The 17,908-nt window shown below is 35.0% G+C and overlaps 1 protein-coding gene across 1 annotated transcript in view; it reads left to right on the top strand.

Moving 5' to 3' along the window:
• Positions 1-17,908, top strand: part of MAST4 (microtubule associated serine/threonine kinase family member 4) — a 769,506-nt gene that overhangs the window by 207,581 nt on the left and 544,017 nt on the right. The window contains 1 exon segment of the mRNA XM_074282373.1: positions 13,333-13,486. Within this exon segment, the coding sequence (XP_074138474.1) occupies positions 13,333-13,486 (154 nt within the window).

The following is a 17,908-nucleotide window of genomic DNA, read 5'->3' as shown; positions in this document are numbered from 1 at the left end:
TCAACATAATTAATGTATTTTGCATTTTGTTTTTTAGTCATTTTTAGTTGTGTCTGACTCTTTGTGCTCCCATTTGGGGTTTTCTTGGCAAGGATCCTAGAGTAGTTTGCCATTTCCTTTGCCAGCTCATTTTACAGATAGGGAAACTGAGACAGACTTAAGTGATTCCTCAGTTTCCAAAATTACATGGATAATAAGTAACAACTAATTTGAGCCCAGAACCTCTAACTTCAAATCCATTTCTATAATGGATTTTAAACCTTCCTATTATATGATGATTCTGTTTTCAATTTTTTTAATAGTATATAGTGGTAAACTGACTTTTTCTTAGCATTGCATTATTAATTATCTTGTTTGCCCCAGAGACAACTTGAAGGAAAACTGAATTGTTTTCCTCTGCCTTACTATTTAATATTTCTCTTCTTTCCACACATCCCTAATTGATTGCTGTTCCAATTGTTCTGATCTTTAACTTGCCCCTGAACCCAAATGGCTCTGGTGGAGGCAGTGAGGTTGATGACCTTGTACTCCTCTCCCTCACTTCAATGCAATTCACCTGCATGGTGATATCTTCCTGAAGTCATGGTTCTCTTCCAGAAGAAAAGACAAACACCAATCACTTCCATCAATCAACCAACATTTATTATGATTATATCCTAAGCATGGATACTTAAAAAAAAAAAAGAAAAAAAGACTATCTTTAGGTAGTCCTTGTTCTCAAGGAATTTATAATCTAATGTAAGGAGAGAAAGCAAGCCACATATAGGATAAATGAGGGAAAATTAACTGAAAGAAGGAATTACAATTAGAAAAGGCTTTCAATAAAAGAAGGGATTTTAGTTAAGATTTACAGGGAGCCAAGATCATTAGCAGGAGAGTGGAAGTGGGAGAACATTTCAGGTGGGATTGATTGTGGTGGCAGCAGTGGGACTAGAGCAGAGAGATGGAGGTTGTTTTGGCTCAGCTGGACCTGCCCTTTAGGTAAGAACTGACCTTTCCTATCTCTACTCTATCATCCCAATTGAGTTGCCTAGTGTCCTATGCCTCGGACTCTGCTAGAGACTCAAATTTCAAAAATGTGTTCAAGCTGAAATGCTATTGGATGATAACAACTTGATACCTTATCTGTCCCAAATACATTTTTATCTTAGCAGTGTCTTTTTTTCTATTCATTCATAGTCCTAAGATCATAGACCTAAGGCTGGAATGGAACTCAGAGTCCAACTGCTCTAATCTTTCCATTTTACAGTAGCAGAGCACTTCATTTTAATAAGCATATATTAAGTCTCTACTATGTACCAAACCCTTGATAGCTATTGAGAATAAAAAGATCATGAATAACTAAATAAATTAGAAACATCAAAAAGAGATGTTCTGCCTCCAGAACTTTGTTTATTAGGAGGAAGCAATGTATACACAGAAAAGTAAACAGGCAAAACACTTATTAAGCACTTCCTGTATGACTCCCAATAAACCATTTGCTGGATATATAAACAGAAGCAAGCAAGAAAGTCTCTGCCCTTGAAGAGCTTGTACTTCTAATGGGGGAGGGCACATAAAGGGGAGCTAGAAAGTAGATGATGTTAGTAATGTGCTTTAGAAGTCCAAGGCATGGTTTAGAACCAGTCACTTGTCTCTGGGAAGTGATATGGAGACCTGGTTCTGGGTAAGGTAGGGCAGAAGCTTTTCTCAGGAAGAATTTAAATTCCTTGTGACAGTACTACTTGGCATAGGGTTTGGGGGCTTTTCCCCATCTTTTCAATCCATCACATTGGATACTAAATTTTTTCTTCCCCTAAGACAACTCTGGCTGCCACATATGTCCAAATATGGCTTATAAAGTAGAGGGCAGGAAACAAAATATGAGAGAGTATGTAGAAACCATTAAATTACTATTTACATGTCCTTGATCATAGTAATACCTTATTGATTTAAAAGTATTTATTGGAAGACTATAAACATATTGTTCCATCTGCCTTCTTATGAGCATGAGTTTGACTGAAGAAAATAGATCTAACACAATTGAATCCATTGTTTCTCTTTGTTGATGATTGGATGGGATAGAATGCCAATAGAATGACTTGACTCATCCTGTTGTTGCAGAGCTACCTGAGGGCTATATTTAACTTTGTTGAGTTGTTGGGCTTACTCAAAAGTTTCCAGAATCTTAGTGTGGTTATTTGTCATAGTTGGCTATTTTTCTTTCCTCTCTCTTAAAGCTATAGGTATACCTCATTTAGATGCTATTTTTTTGTGAATTCTTTGAAGTACATAGTCTTTCTGTTGATGTAGATTGCAACTCATCCATACCTTTTATCTTCTTTCTGTCTTTGTATAAATCATGCAGTTGCAAAGGGGGCATTCAAAATGTTGGCATCCTTTTTCTAATTTTTTCTTTTTAAAATATTAATTTTTATTTACATTCTTTTCTTCAATTCAATTTAAAATTGAATTCCAGATTTTTTTCCCTCCCTCTTACACCTACAAATAAAGGAAGCAAAAATAATATCAATTATGTATGGGAAATCACGCAAAACATTTCCATATTAGCCATATCACATAAGAAAGTGATAAAATTATACTTCAGTTTGACTCAGAATTCATCACTTAGCATTTTTTTTTATCATGAGTTCTTTGGAATTATCTTGGATTATTGCACTGATTGGAATAGCCAAGTCTTTTACAGTTGATCATTACAGTATCAATGTTTCTATGCATAATGATCTCCCAGTTCTTCTCACTTCACATCAGTTCATATAAGTTCTGCCATGTCCTTCTGAAACCACCTTTCTATTCTTATTATTTCACAGTAATACTCCGTCCCAATCTTATCCTACAATTTGTTCAGTCATTCTGTAATTGATCCCCTTAATTTCTAATTCTTTGACAACATAAAAATAATTGCTATAAATATTTTTGTACATATAGATCATTTTTCTTTAATCTCAGTGGAGTACAGATCTAAAAGTTTTGCTGCATCGAAGGACATACCCAATTTTATTGGCCTTTGGCTATATTTCTTCATTGTTTTCTTGAATGATTATAAGAGTTCACAACTCCATCACCAATAGTGTACCTATTTTTTGTTAGTCCCTTTACTGACATTGTCATTTTTGATAGGTATGAGGTTGTATTTCATATTTTGTTTTAATTTTCATTTCTTTAATCTATAATGATTTAGAGCATTTTTCATATCATTATAGATATTTTTGATTAAAACAGCCTGTTTATGTCTTCTGACCATAAATTGGGGAGTGGCTTTTGTTTTTATAATTTTGATTCAGTTTCTTATATAAGAAATAAAGCCTTTCTTTTTTTTAATAGCTTTTTATTTTTCAGAATACATGCAAAGATAGTTTTAGCATCTACCCTTGTGTTCCAAATTTTTCTTTTTCCCTTCCCAACTCCCTCCTCTCTTAGACAGTAAGCAATCCAATATAGGTTTATACATGTGCAATTCTTTTAAATATATTTACATATATATCATATTGCAAAGAAAAAATCAGATCAAAAAGGGGGAATGGGAGAAAAAAAACAAACAACAGCAAAGATGAAAAAACCATATTGTGATCCACTTTCAGTTTCCATAATCCTTTCTCTGGATGTGGATGCCTCTTTCTTTCACAAGTCTGTTGGAATTTCTTTGGATCATCTCATTGCTGAAAAGAGCCAAGTCCATCACAGTTAATCCTCACATAATCTTGTTGTTGCTGTACAATGTTCTCCTGGTTCTACTCACTTCACTTAACCATCTGTTCATGTAAGTCTTTCCAGGCTTTTCTGAAATCATCCTGTTCATCATTAGAAATGAAGCCTTTCTAAGAGAAATGTGTTGCTAAATATTTTGGTATTATTTCATTGTCTATGGTACCTTTTTTAAAAAAGGAAAGTGTAGTTTCCTTGATGATCTCTTTTAATTAGGTCTGTTTTTGCTTTTGTTTTGTCTAAGATCATAATAGTTATCTTTGTCTTTTTTGCTTCAGCTAAAACATAAGATTCTCTTCCAGCCTTGTATTTTAACATTGTATATATCTTTCTGTTTCAAGTGTATCTTATATAAACAACATATTTTTGGATTCTGGTTCCTAATCCATTGTGCTTCTGCTTCCTTTTTTGTGTGTGGGTGAACTTATTCCATTCACACAGTTATGATTAGTATTTTTCTACATCCTATACATCCCCTTCTTTCCTTTCCTTTTTTAAAAAAACCTGTTCTGCTTCTAACTATTATCTCCCTTAATCTACCCTCCCCCTTTTATCATTCTTCACCTCAACCCCAATTCTTTATTACCTTCCCTTCCTATTTCCCTCCTCAAGTTCTTTTGACATTACAGATTTCTTGATGGATTCCAAGGACTGTCATTCACTTATCTCTTATTCCAGCAATGACTTGACCATCACACACTCTCTATGTACTTATCTCTCCATTGTACTATGGAACTCTTTATCTGTGGTTCTTAGCAGAGGCTGTGGTCTTTCATAATTTGAAGTAATACAGCATAAAGAAAACTGTTCTTTGTTCAAAAGGTGACTTTACTGCAAGAAAAAAAATGGGGTTATGAAATATCCTGTGTAATTTCTCCAAAGGATCCAGGCCACTATCTCCTATTCAGTTATCAATACTGTGTGTTGTTCATGCCTAGTCTGCCTGAGATTTTTATGCAAAAGAACTGCTTCGGAGGTTGTTTATTCAACCATATATCATAGCTGCTATTAAAGGTTTTTAACTGTCTCTCAATATAAGTGGTTGCTTTTTAAATCCTATATGTTTTGTTGTATGCATTTAAGACTATTATTCTGAAAAGTCTTCTATAAGTTCTTCCAGGCTATACATGAAGAAAAATGAAAAAAATTAAAGACAGATAATGACTGTCTCTTCAGTCTAAACTCTATGCTGGACATATTCTGACTTTAAAAGATACCTGTCTTTAGCAAGTAAATGTTTCTATTTTATACTTAGATTTATATTAAACGTAAGAGGATCATTGGATATTATTTCTATTTCTTTCAAGGAGTCTTGCATGATTTTGACATATGGATGGAAGACACCTTGTTTGAGAGCTTTTGAGAGAATTCTTTGCTTTACTGAATTTAAAGACTTGTTTTCTAGTCAACAAACCATAAGCATAATGGGCTCTTGCATTTTCTCTGCCTTAACATCAATTGTGAGATCATAAAAATGTCTCTTGTAGGGAATTATTTATGAAATACATCTTCTAGTTATACTGTAATCCACAATGCCTGCAATGCATATGTATAGGATATTTATTATTTCATTTCTGGAGACTGGGTCTCCTTATTATCCATATTTTAAGTGTCCCCCTTACTGCTAGCCTGTTCCATTTCTTTACTGGGTTGGTTTGTCTCTCCTTGGGCATCTTCCTGCTCTCTGGGAATACCATTGCAACAATAGATGATTTTTAGCTTTCTGCAGCTTAGAACTCCTGAGCTCAAGTAATCCTCCAGCTTTAGTCTCTCCAGTAGCTGGTTTTATAGACATTCATCACTTGTATAAATTATTCTTATATAATTTTTGAAACAATAAATAATAAAATCAACATGTTGGCATATTAATGCTCTCTCAATGCCATTTTTGGTGGGGAGGAAGAGATAGGATAACAAGATCTGAATTTTTTGAGCAAGCCTTGAATGGCTCCCCTCTTTCTTTTAGAGTCAATCCTTCAGTGTTTTAAAAACTGCAACCATCACTTAGCATAGGAACAAAGTTTCTATACACAAAATAGGGAATACAGTAAACAATAAGTAGCCAAGTGGGACAGTGTGTTAGTTTGTGTTGTTAAAGATAGCAATTAGAAATGGAATATGATTTTATAATTTGATATTATAGAGCTCAAGCTAGAAAGGTCCCCAAAGATTACCTAGTTTTGGTTCTCATTTAACAGAGGAAGACATTAGGAAATTATTTAGCCAGCATCAGGAAAGTAATAGACATCAGAGAGAGAGGTAGGGTTTGATAATCTATTAATTTAATATGAAACATTTTATTCAAATTGATTATAATATATTAATTTACATTATAGAAATTGTTATTGACTTGCATCAGTCATGCCTGATGCAATGGGGTTTGCCATTTCCTTTTCTAGCTCATTTGACAGATAAAGAAACTGAGCCAAATAGGGTCATATAGCTTATTAAAGCAGGATTTGAACTCATGAATTTGCATTTTATCTACTGTGCTTTTTAGTTCCACCACCCCAACTCCCATTCCTGCCTCCATTTATATTGTGTTTGCTGTGCATCAGGCATTGTACTAAGCACTTTATATAATTATTATTTCATTTGATTCTCACAACAACTCTGATGATAATTGTTTTTATTATCCCCATTTTACAGATAAGGAAATTGATGCAAATAGAGGATAGATGGCTTTTCCAGGAGATTGCACAGCTAATAAGTATCTGAGGTCAGTTTTGAACTCAGCTTTTCCTAACTGTAGGCTTAACATGCCATCCACTGTACCACACAGCTGCTCAATAACATTATATTGGTCTGCTTGCCTTTCCACAGCCCTCCAATACTGACTATTTTGGTGGTCTTTGATCATATTCACCATTTTGTTGTCAACCATTCATTCTTCGATTTCTAACTAAACTGGTGACTTCTTTGAAAATTAAGTTAACACCATATTGCTTTGTGGTATCATTAGACTTTAGCCAAGTTAATGAAGAGCTTTAATTCATTGAGGCACTTTTTTCTTACAGTTCAGTAGTAGCCTTACATAATAGTGGATTTTCTTCAGGCTAGATTTATTGATAGCCTCAATGGTAATTTGCACAGACATCTCTGATTTCTCATTTATTAGGGATCTCAAGGTATAAATTAGTAAAGTTAGAAGTAAAATATTAACATTTTTTGTAAAATTGTAGAATTTTAGTTCAGGAAGAGACCTTAGAGATTTTTTAGTTTAATTCTCTCATTTTATGCATGAGAAAATTGAGGCATCCTTTTCCTCCCTCCCTCCCTCCCTCCCTTCCTTCCTTCCTTCCTTCCTTCCTTCCTTCCTTTCTGGTCAAACAACTAGTAAGTGTTAAGTGTCTGAGGTCACATTTGAACTCAAGTTCTCCTGACTCTAAAGTCTAAGCTCAGTGCTCTTTCTACTGCTCCTCATTCATTGTCTTTCATGAATTATTATCCTAATTTTAAGTATTGATCTTTGAATAAAAAACATCCTATAATTTCATTGGGTAGCCATGAGAAAAAATGAGAGAAAAAACGAAGGAAAGAGGGTAGATCTGTATGGCATGTCAGAATTTCCTGTCTTTTTCTCTTCTTCCTTTTCTTTTCACCTTTCTCTTCCAAGGTTCAACAAGTAAACATTTATTAAGTATTCATTATTTATCAGTCAATCATTGGAACATAAAAAAATTATTAAATACTTACTGTATGTAAGGCACTGTACTATATTGGGAGGAGAAACAAACTAATCCCTTTATCAAATAGCATACAGGGAATAGGTTCATCATATTGTGAGCAGAAGTTGTTACTGCAACCTATAACTGACAGCAAGTAATAGAGCCAAGATTTGAACCCGAATCTTTGGACTTCAAATTTAGTGCACTTTCCTTTTCGTCAGGCATATTGATGATGTCCTGTGCTACAGAGACTAAGAAAAAGCTGGAGACTTCAATTCTTCTCCTGACACAATTTTTCTTGTATTTTAAGCTAGGGGGAGCATGTAGATTATAAAACGTCACTTCAAATTTTATTTTTGTTGGTGAAAGCTATAGGAAGGTAAATTTAGAAAATAAAATAGGGATGATTCTTCAAGTCATAGCATTTAAAAGTGAATAAAAGCGGTTTCTGTAAAGATTATCTTATTCAAAAGATTCAATTTTTCTCTTTTCTTAGTTTAACATTTTGGTACCAGAGTAAGAGTTGATATTTATATTAGCAGGTGAAGCTTTGCCAAGAACTTGACAACAGATTCATTTGATCCCATGAGACAGAGTAAAGCCTTATTATTCCCATATTGTTGTTCAGTCCTTTTCAGTTCTGTCTGATTCTTTATGATCCCATTTTGGAGTTTTCTAAACAAAGATACTAGAATAGTTTGCTATTTCCTTCTCCAGCTCATTTTGCAAATGAAGAAATTAACGCAAATAGTATTAAGTGACTTGTTCAGAGTTACATAGCTAGGAAGTGTCAGAGGCCATATTTGAACATAGGAACATTAGTCTTCCTGATTCCATTCCCAGCACTCTACCACCTAGCTGCTCCATTACTCCCATAATACAGGTGAGCATCAAACCCAGAGCCAGTATCCTTTCCTCTTTATAGCAAACTTCTTCCCTATTTGTGATACTCAGTAGAAGTCCTACATTTGAAGTACTCCCTTTTCACATCAAAGTTCAAGTTCACTAGTAACAAGTCCTTCTCACCAGGCGTTTGTCATGTGGGCACATTGTCTCTCATTGTAATGTAAGCTTCCTGAAGATAAGGTTATTTTGCTTTTTTCTTTGCAATCTTCAGAGCTTAGCCAGATGTGTAGCATATAGATGCTCTTTTCCACCCTCCCTTTGTCCCTTCCTCCTTCCTGTCATCCCTCCCTCTCTCTACATAGGGTATAATATCCTTACCTACAAATAGTCTTAAAAGCATTGTTTTTTCTCTTTTACATCTCTGAATCCTTTCAAGATCCCTTGGGGTTTTCTGGCTGTATTTCTTCCTAAGAACCAGGCTTCAAATCAAAACCAATGTGATTTTTAATTGGCCACCAATAGGTTCTAGTCAAGCCCCATTTGGTCATTGTTTAGGTCCTGATTGACTCAAATTGAAGGTTAAGTACCAGTCATTTTTGCTTTGGCCAGAAACCCTCAAGGTTTTCTTCTCTCAGATTGGTTCATCTATTTATTAATTTAGATCTTTTTTGGATTAGGTGAAAGAGGAGATCCTTTGTCTCTATTGCTATTTAGCCTTAATCACTGAGAGGGTACAATCTCAGTCAAACTGAGTCCTGTTGAAAAACCTTACCTTAAAAAGACCAATATCTCCCACTTCATCCAGGACCATTTCCATTTATCCTGATCTAAATCTGCCCTCTGACCCAAATGGCTCTGGAGGGAAAAGTGAGGCAGATGACCTTCCCCAGCTCTTCCTCACTTCAATCCAATTCACTTGCATGTCATCGAATCAACTCCGGACATCATGGTCCTCTTCCAGAACAAAGGACAAACAGCAACCTACACTTAATAGTTGTTGATTGATAGGCCTCTGTGAGGGGATAGGGAAAGAAATTGTTGTGTTGTTAAAAAGACAAAGGACAAAATCTCTCTCTCTCTCTCTCTCTCTCTTTCTCTCTCTCTCTCTCTCTCTCTCTCTCTCTCTCTCTCTCTCTCTCTCTCTCTCTCTCTCTCTCTCTCTCTCTCTCTCTCTCTTTCTTTTAAAATTAGTATTTCATGGGACTTTGTAAGGATGACCTTGAGTGTATTTAGAGCAGAAAAGTTTTTGTGTTTTCTTAGCCCTAGTTATTTGGAAAATTGAGAAGAGTAGGAAAGTTAAGTCAGAATTTGTGAACCAAATAGAAACTCTACAGATCTAAGAATTTTAGAATATTTCCCTCCTAAAGTTGTCTCAGGAATATTGAAAAATTCTTCCCTTTTTAGAGCAACTCAAAGTGTTTCAGACAGTTAAATTGCCATCGGGAAAGTTTATTCTCTTTGCAGGTATTCCCAAGACCATTTATTTTATAATAAAGGAAGAAGTGAAAATCCAGGCATGAAATAGTGCATAGGATTCACAATTTTTTTTTTTTTTACTCTCCCTTCACCCATTGATCAACAAGCATTAAGTGCCAGTTGATGCAAGTGAATTGGATTTAAATGAGGGAGGGTTGTGAAAGGTTACCTGCTTCACTTTCTCCTCCAGAGCCATCTGAGTCCAATGGCCAGATATAGAACTAGAAGACTGGAGATGGTCCTGGATGAAATGGAAGATCTTGGCCTTAAGACCACTCAGTTTGGAATCAAATAAATTTATTTGATAACTGTCTCATTATAATTGATTTTCTTTGCTACTCCTATGTATTTTCTTTCTTCATTTAAAGACATTCTGAGAAGGGCTCCATTGGCTTTAATAGAAATCCAAAGGGATCCATCATTAACAAAAAATTGAGAGTAAAGAACAAAAGTTCCAAGATTTCATAGAAAAGCAGAGATATGTTTAAAAGGTATAGCATAATACAATCTAATATCTCCTTTTTTTGATATTTTATACCTTACCTAAAAAATAAAACACACTTTCAGTAATTTTAAAAAACATTTAAATTTTAGTTTCTTTAATTTGATCTGGAAAAGCCACCAAGCCAAGAAGGGTTTCCAAGTACGCAATATGCCAGGTATGGTGTTAAGTGCTGGAAAACAATACCTTGTATGATTACTATTTACTAAAAGTTTACATTTGTATAAAAATACTTTGGATGTATACTCTAATAAAATTCATTATGTACATCTCTAATGGTAAATTATGCAACTCTGAGCCATGGTCCTAACTCCAGATCTCTTTTTCCTAAACTAGGGCTGAGGGAACAACTAAATAAGTTTCTCAGGAGCAGTTTTCAGTTCAAAAACATGTTTTCAGAAGCTTCCAGGTATTTGACATCTCAGGCAAATAGAAAGTATGAAAGAAATTTGTGACACAGTCTCTGTCATTCAGGAGAATTTCAGAACCCCCAAAGCCTTTGGGAGTTTTCAAAACTTTGGTAGCAGATTGTAGATTAGAGGTGCTTGGAAGTGGTCTTCTGAGGTTCTGGTAAGTGATAACTTTGAAGGCTGTCTCTGTGCTCCAATGCTGAGCTATGCACATTGCCCCCTTGTATTATGGTGACTTTGGGACTTTAGAAACAGTTGAAAAACATTAAATGGATATCATTTAAAGTGGAGGGCCCAAAGTGGAGGGCTTGATGTCTTACATAAGCTCCTGGGTGTGATGAAATGTTTTTAAAGAGATCATGAGTGTTCGATTCAGTATAGAAAATGAAAAATAAATGGCAGGGCTGCAGTGGACCATTTAGAGATGCTGTGACTAATTGCAAGAAAAATGTTAGAGCCACTGACAAGCTAGGGAAAATTTAGAAAAATGGCCTATTTAGAGAGAGGCCTGGTGGGAGTGTGATCTAATGGTTACATTGTAATGGGATCCAGGGGCTTGGCTCTGTTCTTTCAAATATTTTCCTCCAGAGCTATATGCCTCCTCTCCATTTTCTTGGATGTAAATGATAATTTCCCTTATCTTATAGAGGGGGTGACTATGATTAAAAGTCATGGCTCATGGTTCTACAGGCATGTAGCAAAACACAATTTCTTTTCACGATTTCCTGTCTCATTTTTATGTCTCCCCCATTTTATATCTTTCCTGGTTTGGTGGGGAAGAAAAATGCTCAGAAAAGGCTGCTGTCTTAAGAACTACCTTCTCTCAGCCTGTTTTCTTTTTCTACCCTGCTAATCTCTAATATAACAATCTTCTCCATGGTAATTAAATATTATATTACAAGTACGGGAATTTAACTTCAGGTGAAAAAATAAATGCAGGAGTGGGTGAACCTTATATAATAAACCGTTTACATTTTGTGCAATTATCACATTGAATTAAGAGGAAATGCTTTAAGGAGAGCTGACCTTAACTAAGTGGATGTTTGTCACATTCAGTCTCTGAATCCCAGTGCCTTTGAGTCCTGCTGGACTAGAATATGCCAAAGGTGCTTTGAAGAATGTCAGTGGCACATTGCCACCTTGTGGCCACAAGAGTTTCCCTCTTTATTTATTTGTAACAGAAAAGGCAAATTAGAAGAAAAAAAATTCCAGCTTTGTAATACTCAGGTACCTTGAGCTAACATGAACTTTTATAAAGAATGCTTTTATTAAAAGTGGTCACATCCACAACACCAGTGGAGTTAGATTTTGGGGGTATATATTGAAGACATGGGTGGGGGGATGCTTTTTTAACATCTGCCTAAGCATTTGTATATCTGAAAGTATATTTTTCCTAAATATATGAGTAAAAAAATTTTTTTTTCAAGAATGGATGTTTTTCTTCTAAAACCTGGGCAGATAGTTTAAAAATATTTTTTGTCTGTATCTGTGATTTCATCAGGATTTGGAACTCTATAATGAAGCAATTCTATTAAATAGTATATTGCCCAGTTGTTTCTGTTATTTCAAACCTCTTTATGACACCAATTTGGGATTTCCTCTGCAAAAAATACTGGTGTGGTTTGCCATTTCCTTCTCCAGCTCATTTTCTAGATGAGGAAATTGAGGTAAACAGGGTTAAGTGACTTGTTCAGGATCACACTGCTAATAAGTGTCTGAAGCTAAATTTCAACTCAGGAAGAGGAGACTTCCTGACTCTAGGCCCAGCAATCTATCGACTGTCTCATTAATTACTAAGCAAGGCAACTCAATTATTTTGCAACTTAAAGTCTTGTTGAGCTGCCTAGAGTACTAAGAGATGAAATTATTTGTTCCAGGTCAAAAATCTCCTACTTAGATCTACAACTTACTGACACTAAGACTCATTCTTTATCAGTTTTCCACTTATTTGGAAAATTGTTGAATATTGGATATGGAGGTGGAAGTGATCTTAGAGACTTTTGGTCAAGTTCATCTTCTCATTTTACAGATGAAGAAACTGAGACAAAAAAGTTTTGAGGCAGAATTTGAAGCCAGGTTTTATAGAATCTAGATCTTTTATTATAGATGTCATTAAGTAAACATGGCTAATGGTGTTACAGGAGGGATTACATTTAAAAACAAATATGTTTTAATACCTCAGGAAATGGAGGCTTAGATCAAGTGACTTCCCCAGTCCTAAAATTAATAAATATAGGTAAAAAGACTCAAACCCAGTTCTATCCTGATTCTAAGTCCAGAATTCTTTCTATTCTCTGATGAAACCTCTTTTCAAATGATTTTGTCTATTGAAAATCTAAAATAAAATATACTATATTGTTTCTTTTTCCTTGTAACAGATTTCCTTTAAAGTATTGTATAGTGACAGATGGATCTGTATGTTGGTGGCACTTTGAAAATACCTTCACGTATTCAAGAATCAATATACAAGTACTTTCCTGCTTGTGAATAACTGAAGATGTATGTTAATTGTCCACAACCTCATTTTGCTACTAGGTAGTCTTGCAGATGAAAAACACTACCTTGGATCTCTACAATTCCCAGAACTAACCAATCAGTTCAAGACAAAATGGGATGGGGAGAGGAGAAAAGGAAATATGAAGCAAATAGCTCATTTGTCTTGCCTTCTGGGCTTGGACGGAATGTGATAGCTCAGAAAGTGACACTTGTTTTTTTGTCTTTGCAGCTTGATCACATATTGTCCCCTCCGCCCATGCCATTTAGAAAATGCAGCAACCCTGATGTATCTGCTGTCCCTGGAAAATCACTTAAATTTAAAAGACAGCTGAGCGAAGATGGGAGACAGCTGAGGCGAGGGAGCCTTGGGGGAGCACTGACTGGTGAGTATACAGATTATGGATTACAAGGATGTTACTGTATTTAGTAGTGTTATAGTATTTCTTTTGAAGTGTCCAATGTAGCTTGAACTATCCAAACTCCTTTTTCCATTACTATAATCTCAAACAGTTTGTGATGTCAGAAAGTCCTAATAGGCCATCTGAAACACATCACCATTAAGACCATTTAGCTAATTTCAGTAGTCAAAACTGGGATTTGAATGCAGGTCTTCTTGACTGAAAGTCTATTTTATCCACTTGATCAGCTTGCTTCTTACCTAGGTTAAGCCTAGCTATGAAAATTAGCTTATTTGAAAATGAACTGGTTCTCAAGTAGACTGGCAGATGAGAGCTGCCCAAATACATTCAGATTCAGAGTTAAAAACAACATCAACAACAAAAATAAAACAAAGAACATCCAAACCTCCATTTTGGGGAAGATTAGCCAATTCTTTATTTTCTGAGCTTTGCCTTCACTCCTCAGTTGTACTCAATCCTTTCTCCTCCTACCCTTGCTTTTTCAGTTCCTCTTTATTAATTATTCAATTAATATATATATATATATATATATGTAGATAGATAGATATAATATATGTTATATCTATCTATCTATATCTATCTATCTATCTATCTATATCTATCTATTTCTATCTATCTATTTCTATCTATCTATCTATCTATATTTATATCTATATCTATAGAGAGAGAGAGAGAGAGAGAGAGAAATACATATATCTATTAAGCCACTTAGAACAGAGGAATAATTACAACACAGTAAGAAAACTAGCATGACAATGGCTAGAAAAAGGCTACTACCCATCCAATAGTAAGGCTTTAACAGAAAATAGGAACAGGATTAGTCCTATTAAGAAAATAGATTCCTATGAGAAAATAAACAAACCAGAGATGTGAGACTGTATCAAGACCAATAGATTCCTGTGAGAAAATAGACAAACCAGAGATGTGAGAGTCTATCAAGACCAAACACCCTCATTTAACATTTAAAGAAACTGAAACACATAGCAATTAAATGACTTACTAAGGATCATATAACTAGTCAACAAGCACAAACAATAAGCATAAAGCTGGTTTCCCTTTCCTTTATATTAGAATGTTAGCTTCTTGAGGGCAGGAACTATCATTTTCTTTCCCTGATAGATAGTAAGCACTTAATTTGTGCTTGCTGACTAGTTATAATTAGTAATTAATAGGACTAATCCTGTTCCTGTTTTCTGTTAAAGCCTTACTATTGGACAAGTAGTAGCCCTTTTATAGCCATAGTCACATCAAGTCCTGCCAACTAGCTCTCTTTCAAGCCTGAAAGGCTCTTTCTCATCTTAGTCTTCTAGTTTCCTTCAAGTCTTAGCTCAAATTCCGTCTTCTACACATTCTTTCCTGGTCCTCCTTAATCTTAGTGGATTTCCTCTAAGATCATCCACAATCTATCTTGTATATATCTTATTTGTACAATGCTTATTTGTGTATTATATTTCCTATTAGACTGTGACTTCTTTTTGAGCAGACCTTTTTTGTTTTTTCTTTTCTTTTTTTTTCCCTTTTAATACTAGTGCTTATCACAGAACAGTTACTTAATAATGCCTATTGGTGGACTACCAATTCTTAGTCATAAGTATAAAGCTAAATTTACTTCCAGAATCGTTTTTCCTTTGTTTATTTTGTGCACATCTGTATATCATCATCATCATCATCAATCGTAGATTACAAAAATTATTATTGACCATCTTTCCGACTATTGTCTTCTTATAAAATGAACCAAATTCTTTATTGCTAGTTTTCTTATTGTGTTATAATTGTTACTCTGTTTTATCTGGCTTAGTACATGTGTGAAAATTTTCTTCCCCTCTCTTCATGTTCAATTTAAAGACCTCTTGATTAGATTTGCAAGTTTCCATATAGGTATTTTGTATTGATCTCTATTGGATTTATTCTATCGTTGCTTGTTTTTGTACCTAAAATCATGATCCAGAAAACCTCTTTCTCCAGTACTGAAACCCCTTAACGTTTCTAATTATTATATGGTCATTAGAGATCCTTTTCTAAAAGACTTTGAAACATATCTATAGACTTTGGTAATTTATATTCATAATACAGTACCTCCTATTGGATATTTCAACCTGGATACTCTGAAAACATCTTAAATTCACCATATCCAAAACCAAATTTGCTACCCCTCAACCCTCTTCTATATCTTCTTAGTTCTGTTGAAGATTCCACCATTTTTGCAGGTTGCCAGGTCTAAAACTTAGCATTATCCCATATTCCTCACTTTTTCTCACATCACTTACATTATTACACCAATCTCTTACTTGTTCTGCTTGAATCAAGTCTTTCATTACATCAACCCATTCCCCTCATGGTTACCAAAGTGATATATGCCTCAAACTCAGCTGACAGTGTGTCTTTCCTCTTTAAATTCCCAATGGCTCTCTTGCCTCTAGAATTAAGTATTATATACTCCTTTGTTTAATTTTTAAAGTCTTTACCACCGTTTATTTTTTGGTCTCATTGTATTTTACTCTTCTTCCCATGTCTCAACCAAACTGCCTATTTTATTCCTCACCTATATTAATAACTTCTCTTTTCTCCATGTCCTGCACTGCCTGCCTCTTTTCCATAACTGGAATATTGTTGTTCAGTTGTTTCAGTCATGTATAACTCTCTAGGACCCCATTTTGGGGTTTTCTTAACAAAGATACTGGAGTGGTTTGCCATTTCCCCCCTCCATTCCATTTGACATATAAGGACACTGAGGTAAACAGGACAAAGTGAGTTGCCTAGGAGCATGTGTTTAGTAAGTGTCTGAAGGATTTGAACTCATGAAGTTGAGTTTTCCAAGCCTAGTGCTCTATTCACTATATCAACTAGCTGCCTGCTTGGAATGTATTCCCTCTTCATACCTGATAATGTATCCCTTCCTTCATGAGCCAACTTTTCCTTCATAAGTTCTATCTCCTGCTAACATTTTTTCCTGATCCCCGCTACTCTAAGAGTCCTTTCTCTCAAAGTGCCTTTTATTTAAATATTTTATATCTATTTGTGTTTTAAAAATCTTTGTTATATAATCTTGCATAAATCGTTGCCATCTCCCTCATTAGCAGAAACTGTTTCTCTTATTATTTTTTTAATTTCAGCACTAGAATAAGTGCCAAATACCAAAGAGATGCTTAATAAATATTTGCTCATAAATGATGATGATTATTCTATTCCTTTATTGGAAAATGTCCTGGATCAGCATTTGAGATTTCTAGTTATTGGAAACCTTGGGTACCTTGAAATTTCAGCTTGACTACTTGGGATCAATTGCAGGGGATGGTAATGGGAAGAGGCTTTGCTTAATTTGGGGGTCATTTGAGTATTTAATAATATATAAATAATCTCATAATACCATAATTTGATTGTAGAAATTAGATATTTTTCTAGGGACAAAGGTAGAAGTAGTCCAGGAGTACAGAGAAGTCAGTGAGGAGGAAGGGAGATATTTTTTTTTGTCTTTAGATCTTTAAGCAGTAACTGCTTAATCAATTTTTGTTGATTGAATGACTGATAGTAAAATCCTTGAGCAAATACTCAGCTTTGGGGTTAGAAAAGGTCTACTACCATTTTTTCCACCCTGACCCAGTGGGATAGTTATTGTTGACAAGGTTTTGTCCTTGTAACAATCTATACAAATTGTTTCTTCTTGACTACCATTTTGATTCAGTAGCTATAGGATATTTTATTAAAAACAAAATTGGGCAATTTCTCTTCAGTTCTGGTCAGAGGTTGGGGGCATGTAAACAAGAGGACCCCAAGGGCTGCAGTTTATTGCGTAACTTATCATATGGTAGTGGAGGTTATTTGGGAGGAAGGGGAGAATGATTCTAGTTTGCACTTTTTATACATCCCAGTATGCTGAAGTCTCTTAAAAGTAGCATGTAAACATTTACTGAGATTCCCAGCACCCTGGTGAGGGAGATGAGGCAGTATTCTAATCATTTTTCAGACCCATAAAGTGCAGCCAAGAGATGTTGTAGTATGCCTGACAGTTCACAGCAAGGAAGTTACAGAATGAGAAGCTGAGCCTCAGGATCTCCACTTCAGGCTTCTTGATATGTAAATGAATGCCCAGAAATCATTTATAGTCACTGGGACTGGATTCTACTTCATGGACTTCATAGCCAAGGATTGAAAGGCATCCTTTTTCTAAAAAGAGAGAAGCAGCATTTCTTTTGAATGCATTTTTGGATTAGAGAAAGGGTGGAATATACACATGTATTATATTCCTGTGGCACAATGTATATAGTTCATATACATGCACAATGCAGTGTTACAACACACACAGGTAGATACACAATGGTATCTAGCTCTCCATGCATGTATATACATGCACACACATATAAATGCAATATAAGGATTCTCACGTAC

This window comes from Sminthopsis crassicaudata, chromosome 1 (genome assembly GCF_048593235.1).
Source record: "Sminthopsis crassicaudata isolate SCR6 chromosome 1, ASM4859323v1, whole genome shotgun sequence".
Classification (NCBI taxonomy): Eukaryota; Metazoa; Chordata; class Mammalia; order Dasyuromorphia; family Dasyuridae; genus Sminthopsis; species Sminthopsis crassicaudata.
Note: the sequence above shows the minus strand (reverse complement) of the source record. Positions and strands in the feature narration are given on the sequence as shown.